We start from the raw sequence: 14,357 nt of genomic DNA on the forward strand, positions 1-14,357 counted from the left end.
TGATTCAATGAGCATCTTGGTTGAGAGATGGAAGTACTGGTTTTATCACTCAGCTCATCTGTCTTCTTTTCCTATTTTTCCCATTCTCATCAGAAATCAGAGCCCTGTCTTTTCTTCTCAGACCAACTCAATGTAGGGTGAGAGTGAGGATTTTTGGTGTGGTGGGGTTTTTTGGATTAACATTCATTAGTTTGTTTTCTACTTATTGGAAACAACGTGAGAAGCAGAGAGAAGAACAAAAATTTTCCATTGATCACTTCAGACAGAAAAATAACATTCTTATTCATGCCTCCAATCAGTCATTGAGGCAACTTTCCCTTTCTGTCTTTAACTAGAGAAACGAAGTAGGAATATTTCTTAATTTCCAATTAGTTAAGATTATAGTAAACATTTGATTGCTTACTTCTAATTTTATTGGAGAATGAAATGCTTGTTAAGACGTCTTATAAATACTTTTAAATGAGATATACTATGATTACAATTTGTTGATTTAATCTATTAAATACTTTTAACATTTATGTTTAAGCACATGTTGTTCATATAGTGATCAGTTTCCTTTTTTGTTTTATTGGAGAAATTGTTCAAATTGTTTCTACACACTCATTATGTGGACTATAAACTTTGGATCCCTGCATATACTAACGTCTTCCTCAAAGAGGTACTAAAGATATGAAAGTGCCAAATAGAAGTCACAAAGCCAAGAAATACAATAACTAAATGGAAAAATACAATAAAAGGATTCAATATCAGAGTAGATAAAGCAGAAGAAAGGATCAGTGAAGTCAAAGACAGGGTAATGGAATTCACCCACTTAGAACAGCAAAAAAAAAAGAAGGAAAGAAAAAAGAGAAGAATGAAAAAGAGTGAAGATAGCAGATGGGACTTATGGGAAACAAAAAGCAGACAAACATTCACATAATAAGAGTCCCAGGAGGAAAAGAGAAGGAGAAAGGGGCAGAAAATTCCACAGGAATAATGGTGGAAGACTTCCCTACCCTGGAAAAGGAAACAGTATCCACTTTCAGGAAGCAGAGAGAGCTCCACATAAGTTGAACCCAAAGAGAACCAAACCAACACACCTTATATCTAAAGGCCAAATGTCAAAGACAAGAAGAGAACTGTAAAAGTCACAAGTGAAAAAAACTTGTTGTACAAGTGAACCTGCATTAGACTATAAGCAGACTTTTCAGCACAGACTTTGCATGCCAGAAAGGAGTAGCACAATATATTCAAACCACAGAAAGAAAAAAAGCTGCCAACAACAATACTCTGCTTAGAAAAGTTGTCCATCAGAATTGAAGGAAGGCTCAAGAATTGTCCAGACAAACAAAACCTAGAGGAGCTCATCACCACTAGACGTCATTTATAAGAAATGTTAAAAGGACTTCCTTAAGCTGCCATGAAACAGTGCTAATCAGTAACAGGAAAACATACGAAAGAATAAATTTCACTAGTAAAGGTAAATATAAGGTAATTCAGAATAATCTAATGTTCTAAAGGTGTTGGGTTGATCACTTAAAAAGTTAGTACAAAGATTAAGAGGCAAAAGTAGTAAAAGTATAACTGCAATCATTTGTTGAGGTATACAAGATAAGACTTAAATTGTGACATCACAAATGGGTAAAAATGTAGGACTTTAGAAGGAAATCAAATTTAAGTTGTTATCAAGTTAAAATACACTGTTATAAATGTAAGATATTTTATATAAGACACATGGTAACCACAAAGGAAAACCTATGTTAGCTAAATAAAAGTAAAAAGAAAGGAATCTAAGCATACTACAACAGAAAGTCATCGCATCACAAAGGAAGAGAACAAGAGAAGATACAAACAAGCGAGGAATTACAAAACAGCAAGAAAACAATTAACACCATGTCAAATGGCAGTAAGTGCATACTTATCAATAATTACTTTAAACGTAAATGGACTAAATTCTCCAATCAAAAGACACAGAGTGTCTAAATAGATTAAAAGAACAAGATCCATCTACACTCAGCCTATAGGAGACTCAATTTAGGCATAAGGACTGAAAGTGAAGGGACAGAAAAAGATGTTCCCTCCAAATGGAAACCAAAAGAAAGACTGGGTAGCTATGCTTCTATCAGACAAAGTAGACTTTAAAGCAAAGACTGCAATAAGAGACAAAAAGGACATTACACAACGATGAAAGGGTCAATACACAAAAAGATATAATATTTGAAAATATCTATGCATCCAACATAGGAGCATTTAAATATATAAAGCAAATATTAACAGACCTAGAGGGAGAAACAGACAGCAATACAATAATAGTAGGGGACTTTAATACTCCACTTTCATCAATGGATAGATGCTACAGACAGAAAATCAATAAGAAAACATCAACATTAAATGACAGATTAGGCCAGATGGACTTAACAGATATGCAGAGAACACTGCATCCAAAGGCCACAGAACACACATTCTTCTCAACTGCACATGGAACAGTCTTCAGGATAAAGCACAAAACAACTTGAGTACAAAACAAGTCAATATATTTAAGAAAACTAAAATCGTCAAGTATCTTTTCTGACCACAATGGTATGAAACTAGAAATCAATGACAAGAAGAAAACTGGAAAATCCACAAATATGGACATTAAACAACATGCTACCAAATAACCAATGGGTCAAAGAAAAACTCAAAAGAGAAATCAAAAAATACCTTCAGACAAAAGAAAATAGAAACACAACACACCAAAGTTATGGGATGCGGCATAAGCAGTTCTATGAGGGAAGTCGGAGCCATAAATGCCTACATTGACAACACAAAATAGGAAATAAACTAACTGTATATCTCAAGGAACTATATAGAGAAGAACAAACAAAGCCCAAAGTTGGCAGAAGGAGGGGGATAACAAACATCGGAGTGGAAATAAATGAAATAGAGACAAAAAGGCAATAGAAGAGATCAAAAAAACTAAGAGCTGGAATTTTGCAAAGATAAACAAAATTGACAAACCGTTAGTGGCCTCACCAAGATAAAAAGATAAAGGCCTCGAGCAGGCCTGATGGCCTAGCAATGAAAGTTCAGCACTCTCTGCTTCAGCAGCCCAGGTTCAGTTCCCAGGTGAGGAACTATGCCACCACTCATGTGTCAGGAGCCACACTGTAGTGACAGCCCACATAGAAGAACCAAAGGAACTTCAGCTACATACAAATATACTAGGATTTGGGGGGAGTAAAAAGCGAAGAAAAAAGGAAAAAGATTGTCAACAGATGGTAGCTCAGGACAAATCACTGCCTGCAAAAAAATAAATAACTAGATAAAAAGAAAGAGGACTCAAATAAATAAAACCAGAAGTGAAAGAGGAGATATTCTCACTAATACCTCAGAAATACACAGGATCATAAGAGACAACAATGAACAATTATACCACCAAACTTGACAACATAAAAGAAACAGAAAAATTTCTAGAAACACACAACCAACCAAGACTGAATCAGGAAGAAACAAAAATCTGAACAGATGGATCAGTAATAAGGAGATTGAATTAGTAGTCAAAAACTTCCCCAAAACAAGAGTCCAGGACAAGATGACTTCACTGGTGAATTCTACCAAACGTTAAGGAAGAATTAATGCCAGCTCTTCAAAAAAGTGGAAGAGGAGGGAACACTTCCAAACTCATAGTCTCAAACTGATTCCAAAACCAAACAAGGACACCACAAGAAAAGAAAATTACTGGCCAACATCTTGATGAACATAGACATGAAAGTCCTCAACAAAATGTTAGCAAACCAAATTCAACAATACATTAGAAGGATCATAAACCATGATCAAGTGGGATTTATTCCAGGGTTGCAAGGATCGTTCAACATTCCCAAATTAATCACTGCAATATACCACGTTAACAAAACTAAGGATAAAAATTATAGGATCACCTCAATAGATAGAGAAAGAAGGATTTGACAAAATTCAGCATTTACTTTACTCTCAACACAGTGAGTATAGAGGGAATTAACCTCAACATAATAAAGGCCATATACGCTAAGCCCAGAGCCAACATCACACAGGTGCAAAGCTGCCTCCTCTAAGATCAAGAAGAAGACAAGAATAGCCACGCTTGACATTTTTATTTAACATGGTATTGGAAGGTCTAGCTACAGCAATTAGGTGAGAAAAAGCAACAAAAGCATCCGGATTGGAGAGGAAGAAGCAAAACTGTCATTATTTGCAGATGACGTGGTATTACACTGCAGAAAACCCTAAAGAATCCATCAGAAATATGTTTGAACTATTAAACGAATTTGGTAGATTCATAGGACAAGAAATCAATATACAGAAATCAGTTGCATTTCTATACACTAAAAATGCATTATCAGAAAGAGAAATTAAGAAAGCAATCTCAATTCCAGTTACATCAAAAGACTAAAATACCTATGAATAACTCTATCTAATGAGATGAAAGACCTATATGTTGAAAACTATAAGACAATGATAAAAGAAATTGAAGAAAACACAGAGAAAGATAGTCCATGCTCATGGATTGGAAGAATTCATGATGGTAAAATTTCCATATTACCCAAAGCCCTCTACAGATTCATAGCAAGCCCTTTCAAAATTACAATGGCATTTTTCACAGAAATAGAGCAAACAATCCTAAAATTTGTTCTGATCCACAAAAGACTCCAAAAAGTTGAAGCAATCCTATGAAAGAAGAGCAAAGCTGGAGGATTCTTGTTTCCTAATTTCAAATTATATTTCAAAGCTATAGTCCTCAAAACAGTATAATAGTGGCATAAAATCAGACACATAGATCAGTGAAAAAGAATAGACAGCCCAGAAATAAACTCATGCATATAGGGTCAATTAACTAATGACAAAGGAGCCAAGAATATGTAGTAGGGAAAAGACACTCTCTTCAACAAGTGACTTTGGGAAAACTGGACAGCCATATGCAAAAGAAAGAATCTGAACAAAACAAAACAAACTCAAAGGGGATTAAAGATTTGAACTAAGACCTGAAACCATAAAACTCCAAGAAGAAAACAGAGAGGGTAAGGTCCTTTACATCAGTCGTGGAGATGATTTTTTTGATTTGACATCCAAAGCAAAGGCCAGAAAAAACTGAAAATAAATGAGTGGGACTATATTAGACTAAAAATCTTCTGTACATCAAAGGAAAACATCAACAAATGAGATTCTCCCTACCAAATGGGAGAAAATATTTGCAAATTATAATTCTAATAAGGGATTAATACCCAAAATACATAAAGAAGTCATACAATTCAATAGTAAAAAAAAATCTAATTAAAAATTGGCCAGAGGATCTGAACATTTTCTTAAAGAAGCCCTACAGCTGGCCAACATGTACCTGAAAAGATGCTCAACACCATTCATCATCAGGGAAATTAAAATCTAAACCACAATGAGACATCACCTCACACTTGTTAGAACAGCTATCATCAAACAAAAGAGATAACAAGTGTTGATGGGGATGTGGGAAAAGAGAACCCTTGTGAACTGTTGGTGGAAATGTAAACTGGTGTAGCCACTATGGAAAACGGTATGGAGATTTCTCGAAGAATTAAAATAGAACTACCATATGATCAGCAGTTTAACTTCTGGGTATTTATCTGAAGGAATGAAACCACTATCTCCAAGAGTCTGTAATGCCATGTTCATTGCAGCATTATTTACAATAGCCAAGACAGGGAAGCAACCTAAGTGTCCATCGATGGATGAATTAATAAGGAAAATGTGCTGTATATAGACAATGGAATATTATTCAGCCATAAAAAACAAGGAAATCTTGCCTTTTGTGACAGCATGGATGGAACCAGAGGGCATAATGCTAAGTGAAATAAAGCCAGCAGAGAAAGATAGGTACTGGATGGTCTCACTTATATGTGGAATCTAAAAAAGCGAACTCATAGATACAGAGAACCAGTTGGTGGTTGCTAGAGGCAGGAGTTGGGGGGCAGGTAGGCAAAATGGGTCAAGGTGGTCAAGAGGTACAAACCTTCAAGTTACAAAATAATTAAGTCATGGAGCTCTAATGCACAGCATGGTGACTATAGTTGTATCTGCATTGTATTTTTGAAAGTTGCTATGGGAGTATATCTTAAAAGTTGTCGTCATAAGGGGAAAAATGTGTAAACGTGTGGTAAGATTTTTAACTGGACTTCTTATTGTGATCATTTAGCAATATATACAAACATCAAATCATTATGTTTTAAATCTGGAACTAATATAATGTTATGTGTCAGTTATAACTAAGTAAATAAATACTTTCCTTATAACTGATAAATATTGATGGCTGTTTCTTACTGATAATAGCTGTCTCTTCAAGGGTCTCATGTTTTGAAAATTCATTTTGGACTTACCCCTAGAATTAACATCGAGGCCACTGACCTGTTATTTGTATCCATTGCATTTTTCATTCATGCAATATCCAGTCTAAGTGGCTTCACTTTTACAATGAACAGTGATATATAAAGAAAAGGATTATAGTTGTAGAGACAGAAAACACTTGGAAAAGGGCAGAGGAAACATCCCCAGAAATAAAACAGTCTGTTGAATTGAGTGGCATTTTGTTCCGTGATGGTTTTAGAAAATTCCACAATGTCTTCAACACAGCTCCCTCCAAAAAGGGAAGCCTAATTCCTCTCCCCTTGAGTGTGCTGGACTCAGTGACTCACTTCTGAGGAGCAGGTATGGCTGAAGTGACAGTATATGACTAAGTCATAAATGGGATAGAGGCTTCCTTCTCTCTCTCTCTCCAATCACCGGCTCTGGAGAAAGTTAACTGCCATTCAAGCAACCTATGGAGACACCCATGTGATATGGACCTGAGGCTTCTACCAAAAGCCACGTGACAAATGTCACCAGTGTCCTCCAATTTCCAAATCCAAAACTCGCTGTAGTCCACATATCACAGTGGCTGCTGTGTATTACTGGCTCCTTAATTACTTGTTAAACTGCACAGATATAAACCTGTGATATTTGACACCGTTGATCACTGACTCCTTGAAGTTCTCCAGTGCCTCACATCCTTGTGCTCTCCTTCTCTGTCTGAACAGCACTATTTTATCTTACTTATTTTACTGCTGGTGGCTCCTCTTCCTCTGCTCTTCTTAATTTGCAGGACCTACGTGCTTCCAGGTCTCATCTCCTACCACGTTTCTGCTCACTCTCTGTCCTACCAACACGATAGCCTTCTGTCCTGTCTTCACACAGATCAAGCTTATTCCTATCATCTGCACTTCCTGTTCTTTATTTCTGAATGATTCTCCTCTAGATCTTCATACCGATTCTTAACACCATTTCAGAAACATCTTCCCTGGAGACCCTCCAAGTATTTTGTGAATGGATATCTAGGCTTCACAGTTGGTTCTACAAGGGTATTTTCCTGGTTCTGTTGTTTTCCTCTTCACATTCTCTGTGTGATTCAAGACACTTCCATGATAAAAAGCTACCACTGTTAGGCTAATCACTTCTTCAGTGCGATCGAAATCCATCTGTCCAACTGCAACTTCACACTGGACAGGTCCATGTATATAATTCAAAGGCATATTCTACTTCTTATACATCAAACTAAATCATCATCCTTCTCTCCATAGAAGAAAATATACACAGTACACTTTTTGACATTGGTCTTACCAGCATTTTTTCTAGTAAATGTCTGCTCAAGCAAGGGAAATAAAGGAAAAAATAAACAAATGGGACAACATCAGACAACATAGGTTCTGCAATGCAAAGGAAACCATGAACAAAATTAAAAGACACCCACCAACTGGAAGAAAATATTTGCAATTTATATATCCAACAAGGGACTAATTTCCGAAATATATAAAGAACTCATACAACTCAATAACAACAAAAAAAAAAAACAAGCTGATCGAAAAATGGACAGAGGATACGAACAGACATTTTTCCAAAGAAGATATACACGTGGCCAACGGGCATATGAAAAGATGTTCAATGTTGCTAATTATTAGGGAAATGCAAATCAAAACCACAAAGAGATATCTCCTTACACCCATCAGAATGGCTATAATCCACAAGATAAGCAATAACAAATGTTGGAGAGGATGTGTTGAAAGGGAACACTCATACCCTGCTGGTGGGAATGCAAACTGGTGAGGCCACGATGGATAAAGGTATGGAGAGTTCTCAAAAAATTAAAAATGGAAATACCATATCATCTAGCTGTTCGACTACTGGGTATTTTTCCAAAGAACATGAAAACATAAATGTATAAAGATATATGCACCTCTATGTTCATTGCAGCACTGTTCACAATAGCCAAGATGTGGAAGCAGTGCAAGTGCCCCTCAAGGGATGAATGGATAGAGAAAATGCCATACACACACACATACACATACACACACACATATACACACACAATGGAATACTACTCAGCCACAAAAAAGACAAAATCCTGCCATTTGTGACAACATGCAAGGACCTTGAGGGTATTACGCTAATCGAAGTAAGCCAGACAGAGAAAGACAAACACTGTATGATTTCACTCATATGTGGAAGATAAATGACACATGGATAAGGAAAACAGACTAATGGTTATCCGAGGGGACGAGGGGGAAGCTAAAGGGATAAAGGGACACATACATATAATGATAGATAAAAATTAGACTATTGGTGGTGAACACAACGCAGTCTGTACAGAAACTGAAATATAATAATGTACATCTGAACTTTATGCAATGTTATAAGCCAATAATACCATAATAATTTTTAAATTTAAATATAAACACAAAAATATATATTCTACTTTTTCTTGAAATATATATATTCCTTTTTATCTGCAGGTAATTTTTAAATATTAAACTGATTATGTTAAAGACTTTTGACAGCTTTACTAAAGTATAATTGAAATATAGTAAACTGGATAAATTTGAAATGACTGATTTAATGAGTTTTCAAATATGAATCCATGACACGATCACCAGCAAGATTATGAAAATAACCGTCACTCCCAAAGGTTTCCTTGAATTAAAAATATAAACCTCCGTACATTCTGAAGTCAGATTATAGCTTTTCTGGTGACCTATTTCCTAAAGTTGTGTGAGCGTAGTCACAGATCTCCATAAATATTCAGTTCTTTCTCAGTGGAAATCAGGAAACAGAGAAAATATAATTTATTTTAATTTTCCCATAGATAAATATAAGCTAATTTTCCTATAAAGCTATTCTCTATTATCATGTCACAATGCAGACTATTCCTGCTACTTGATTCATTAAAAAGAAAAGACACATGAAACTAGGTCCGACATGAAGTTAATTTAAGAGGGAAGCTGAGAGTTCAGACTTGTTTCCAACTTACCTTGTCCATGAACACCAGAAACCCAGAAGGTGACGATGACGTTGATTAGGAACAGCATGTTAGATATTACCAAGGGCATATTAATGCATAGATTCCACTTGAGCTGTTTGGGTTTTATATCAGCTTCGTTGGCAGTTATCAAGTGTGACGTAATTTAAGTGCACTACCAAGAAGGAAGTTAAGTGAGGTCCCCTAGTAAATATGAAGTTCAAAGAGCTTTGTGAAATCTCAATTCCTGTAAGTGGTTTCACAATAATTTCTGGAATACATTCTCTGATATGTACTTGTACAACTTCCTTTAAGAACAGTAGTAGACTGGCTCCAAAACTGACATAAAACCTTCTCACCATTTACCTTACCCATACCACCAGGGGTATATAAGGACAAGACTAAAAAAACAGCAGTGTGGTGGTGAATACACAAGGACTCTCCATGAGAGACATGTTGGCTCAGGGAGGGGCAGCAAATGAGTGGCCAATCCTAGCTTGTTGCTTCTAAGACTCCCTGTCCTGGGCCATGTCCCTCCTTCATCAGGAGAGGCACATTACCTGTGAAGGTAGCTGATATGTCTTGGGAACCATGATTCATGAGAAAAAAGGAATAGGAAATGTAAGGACCACAATGAATTTCAACCACAAAGAAAGAAAGGCAATACCACATGGAGCACAATTCATGGAACAGATCAACTGAGAAATGAAAATTTGCATAATTAGTGTTCTTAGATATAGGAAGATACTGGTAATATAGAGCAGGAATAAATGGTTATAAAGAAGAAACAATTAGAAATACTGCGTAGGGAAATGTACCACTGCATATAAACGACCCATTAAATGTGGAAAACAGCAGAACAGTTGTAGTGAAATCTAATTGGTACATTTGAGTATAACATTTAAAAATTGCAACTTTATGACCTTAGGGGCTCCATGTTTTACAGTTACAAACGAACCATTGCTATTGTGTGATCTGGGGCTTGTGGGATGAGAAGTAGAAACTACAAGGCAAAAGTTGATGAATTTGATTACATCAAAATGAAGGATTTCTTTCAGTGAAAAGCATTGCTGACAAAACACAGAACATTTGGGAAGAAGAAATTTGCAAAGGCAAAATTCGAGAAGAAGTTAAAATGCGTACTCTACAAAGAGCTCCCACAAATCAGCTATAAAAAGGCATAAAACCAAGGAAAGTCCTAATGACACACAAATCATGAAATCGAGAAGAAATATTGACCCAGTAATCCCACATGTGAGTACACACAGGCCAAAGAAATTCTCAAAGAAATAAAGTGATTATGGGACAGGATTCATTTCAGAGTTTCCTGTGGTTAAGAGGAAATTAGAGGTAACTCTGTGTCCACCTTTAGGAGGGAGGATAACTGACATATATGAAGCCCTATGCCCCAGTTGAATGCAACAAAATAGAGTCAGCAACATGGAAATAGGTTTAATGAACCGTAGCAAGTTAAGCGAAACAATGAGATAAAGACTATTTTAAATTTTCCTTTATGTGAATGTAAAACACACAAAACAAGACCGTTTACAAAGACGTTTACAGATGTAAGAATATATAAACACATTATAGTGGGCCCCTGTTTGGTGGTAGGGGAGATGGAATCCAGAGTCAAAGATAAAAGGGGGAAATGCATAAATAAAGGAAAAATGACACCTTTCATAGGTCAATGATGATTGCATGCCATGAAATGAGAAGTGTGTTTATCCCAATCCTTGCCCCTCAGGTTCCTGATTGGGGTGGGAGAAAGCATGGGGATAGGAGATCCTGGGCCCTGTCTTCAAGCAGTGCACATTTTTTTGTTTATATGAAATAAGATTATAATCATAAATAACTACAAAATTAGCTAGAAGATTGCAATGTCTTCATAGGATTAATAATAGATAATCATAGCCGATGGTTTTCCCCTATTTAGACAGAAAAGCAAAACCAAAGGAAACTATTCATACAAAAATTATCTTATTGTAGAATGAAGTGTGTCAAGGAAGATGAATTCTATTTATTTCAGTTTCATAATTTTAATTGCAGAGCCTTTTTTGGTAGAAATTTTCTTGTAAACTATTCAGCTAAAAGACAATGATAATCCATAGAATGTTTTATTTCCCCAAATCCCCTAAGGTGTTTATTCTAGAAAAGCCTTATTGCTGTGATGTCCTACTTTGTATATTCACTCTTGCTGACCCTTCATGACATGCCTGGTTTCTGATCCCTACACCCTAAAAACACTGATGACTGTCACTAAGTAACCCACACGAATACACTGCCCCCGTCACTCTCACACTCACCTCAGCCCTAGGCATTCTGGCTAAGATTTCTAATACTCAGGGAGTCCACAGGTATTGTTCCTCTCGACAGTCGTGATTTACACCTGTTGTCTCACATAATTATTCATAGAGTCCCTTCACTCTCAAAAGTGTCCTGTTTGCATAATCAATTACTGGCCTTCCTACTAATGACTAATTAATGACTTCAACCAATGAATAAATCATGAGGATAAAAACCATAGTGCTGAGAGTCGAAAATCTTGCCAATGATTTATGGTTTTTTCTTTTTCAAATTTCCCACATTAAGCTCTCACTCTATGAACAGGAAATTAAAATTGTACAAGCTTTGTCAGTGTTAGGAGTGCATTCCAGTGTGAAACGAGAATTAAGGTCAACACACAACTTCTAAATGGCAGTACTGTTAACCTGATAATCCTTTAAAGTACCTAGATCCCAGTTCTTATCTCCCCACACCTATCTATACAAAAGATTTTTTGTCTTGCTTTCTTTTTCTAAGTTATGTAACTATAAGGATAATTTACTAGCTTCACCCAAAGGTAAAAGTCTGTCTACATATTGTAACAAATTTTATTTACAAGAAGCATGTTTCATATAAAATTGACATGCCCAAGTGAAAGGGCATGTTAAAAACTCAAGTTAAATGAGTGTTGGAATTTCTGCTTACATTTTTTAGAGCATAAATAATACCAAGAATTAATTTTACGTTCTGCCTAGAGTTCTCCTGAGATGATTAATAAGATGATGAACACCAAGTCTTTTGACCTCATCCTCAGTGGTGCGCTCAGTAAAGATGTTAACAATTCTAAACCAGTAGGGAGTCCTCTTTAAGTACACAATACTACTCTGGAAGAAAAAGTTAATTATTTGCGACATCTGTCTAAGTCCCTTTGGAGTAAGTCCTACATTTCATTTAAAATATTTTTAAATAATACTAAAACAACACAACTGTGTCCATTACAATACTTTTCTTGCCAGAGTCCAATAAGGACATGATAACCAGTAAGAGCCACCATAGTAGGAACATAAATAATTAACTCAGAATACATAAAAACGGGAAATTTTCATCACCAATTCCCAATTGTTAGTCCATAGAGTAAAGTTCATTGTGACCATTGATTTCTTTCCATCATTGATCAAATGAAGAGTTTACTTAGGAACATGAGGTCAGGGATACCTGATGTTAAAATAGGGTGTTTTCTTGATTGCACTGCATAAGGAGAAAAATGACCTTAACTGTCTCCAACAATGAGAGGATAATATTATTGACAGTCGTATCTAACGTTTACAGATTTTGTATTCGGTGACGTGATGAGATGGGCGCTGTGTTGTGTTATCATTCATTTATGAGAAATGTTGTGAGTGTTCACTACGTATTTGGACATGTTCTGGTCTTGGTTACATAGCAGTGAAAAGAACAGATTAAATGGTACACAGCAGAGAAAAAACAGTAAAATTGCTGCCCTCTAATAGCTTAGATTCCATTGGGTATTAATTTAAACTACAAAATAATACTGTGAGATGGGAGCTATTATTATTTTAACTTGGAAACTTTTTATTAAAATACTGCGTATTAAGAGAAAAGCAGATGTACCACAAGTGCACAGATCAATGGATTCTCACAAACTGCACATCCGTGAAAGCAGCACCCAGACAAACAAACAGAATGTACCAGCAGCCCAGACTTTCCTTCCAAGTCACTGCCTATGCCGAACCCCAATATTAAACACCATCTTCACTTCTAACCGCTTGATTTCACACTAAATCACGAATCTTATAGCATTTTCTTTTTATGTCTGGCTTCTTTTGTTTAACATTTTGCTTGTGAGATTCATCCATGACTTGAGGTGTAGAAATAGTTCCTTCTCTGTATAGTGTTCCATTCTGCTAATGTGCCACAAAACATCTCCTCATTTGACTGTTTGTGGACATGTGGGTGACTTCCAACATTTGCTTTAGAAAAATTCCTCAATTTACCTATAAAACTGGAGTAATAGGCTATTCTTTTCTCTTTAGGAATATGATTACTTTCAAACTAATATAAGATTTTAAGATAAGACATGAATAACAGTGTTATAATTACTTTATGACATATCAGTTTGTTACATGCATAAAACTATTAACAGAAGAAACAATGAATATAAAATCAATTTATTTTATATATATATTAAATTTAATACAGAGTCAGATTCTTGAAGTTATATAATGAAAGCCAGAACCACCTTACACATTCATGATTAGCTTTACTATTTCTTTTTACTGTACATACTGATAGAATGTTTACATTGACTTATAAGGAAGGCCAGGTGTATGCATCACCATTTGAATAGCTTGCAAGAAATTTGTGATTTCTTCCATGTTATGTCATCTCAAAACCCAATCTTTTAAAGTCTGTGAAAAGAACAAAAATCTTGCATTAATAAAGCTCTTCTCTTAAAAGAGTTACCTTTACTTTTTGATCTTAACTAAAATGTGGCTACTCCTGAACACATCACTTCCCTCACAAGCCTCTCAAACAGGATGGTGGGCTTCATTTTACAGCTTTTACTACTTTCAGGGTATTTCTCTCCATCTTTCCTGAAAGATGATTCTGGTTCCTTTGAAGCTTACGCTATTTAGATCCACCATTGCCCTTTGGTCAGCTACTAAATTCCCAATGTTTTCTTCTTTTTCAACTTGGTTCCTGATCTTTTCTCAACTCCTGTCACCATTCTCAGGAACTTCAAGACCCATGTGGCCAAAAAGCCGATATCCTCATCTCTCAG

General features: G+C 35.8%; 1 protein-coding gene across 7 annotated transcripts in view; it reads right to left on the reverse strand.

Moving 5' to 3' along the window:
- Positions 1–9,514, reverse strand: part of LOC103544660 (complement factor H-like) — a 74,547-nt gene extending 65,033 nt beyond the window's left edge. For 6 of the 7 annotated variants that reach the window (XM_070602406.1, XM_070602403.1, XM_070602400.1 and 3 more), the window contains exon 1: positions 9,305–9,514. In XM_070602406.1, the coding sequence (XP_070458507.1) occupies positions 9,305–9,383 (79 nt within the window). In that variant the 5' untranslated portion in view covers positions 9,384–9,514. The remainder of the gene's footprint in view (positions 1–9,304) is intronic. The other variant, XM_070602402.1, reaches the window with a different exon arrangement.
- Between the last annotated feature and the right edge of the window lie 4,843 nt (positions 9,515–14,357).

This window comes from Equus przewalskii, chromosome 31 (genome assembly GCF_037783145.1).
Source record: "Equus przewalskii isolate Varuska chromosome 31, EquPr2, whole genome shotgun sequence".
NCBI lineage: Eukaryota > Metazoa > Chordata > Mammalia > Perissodactyla > Equidae > Equus > Equus przewalskii.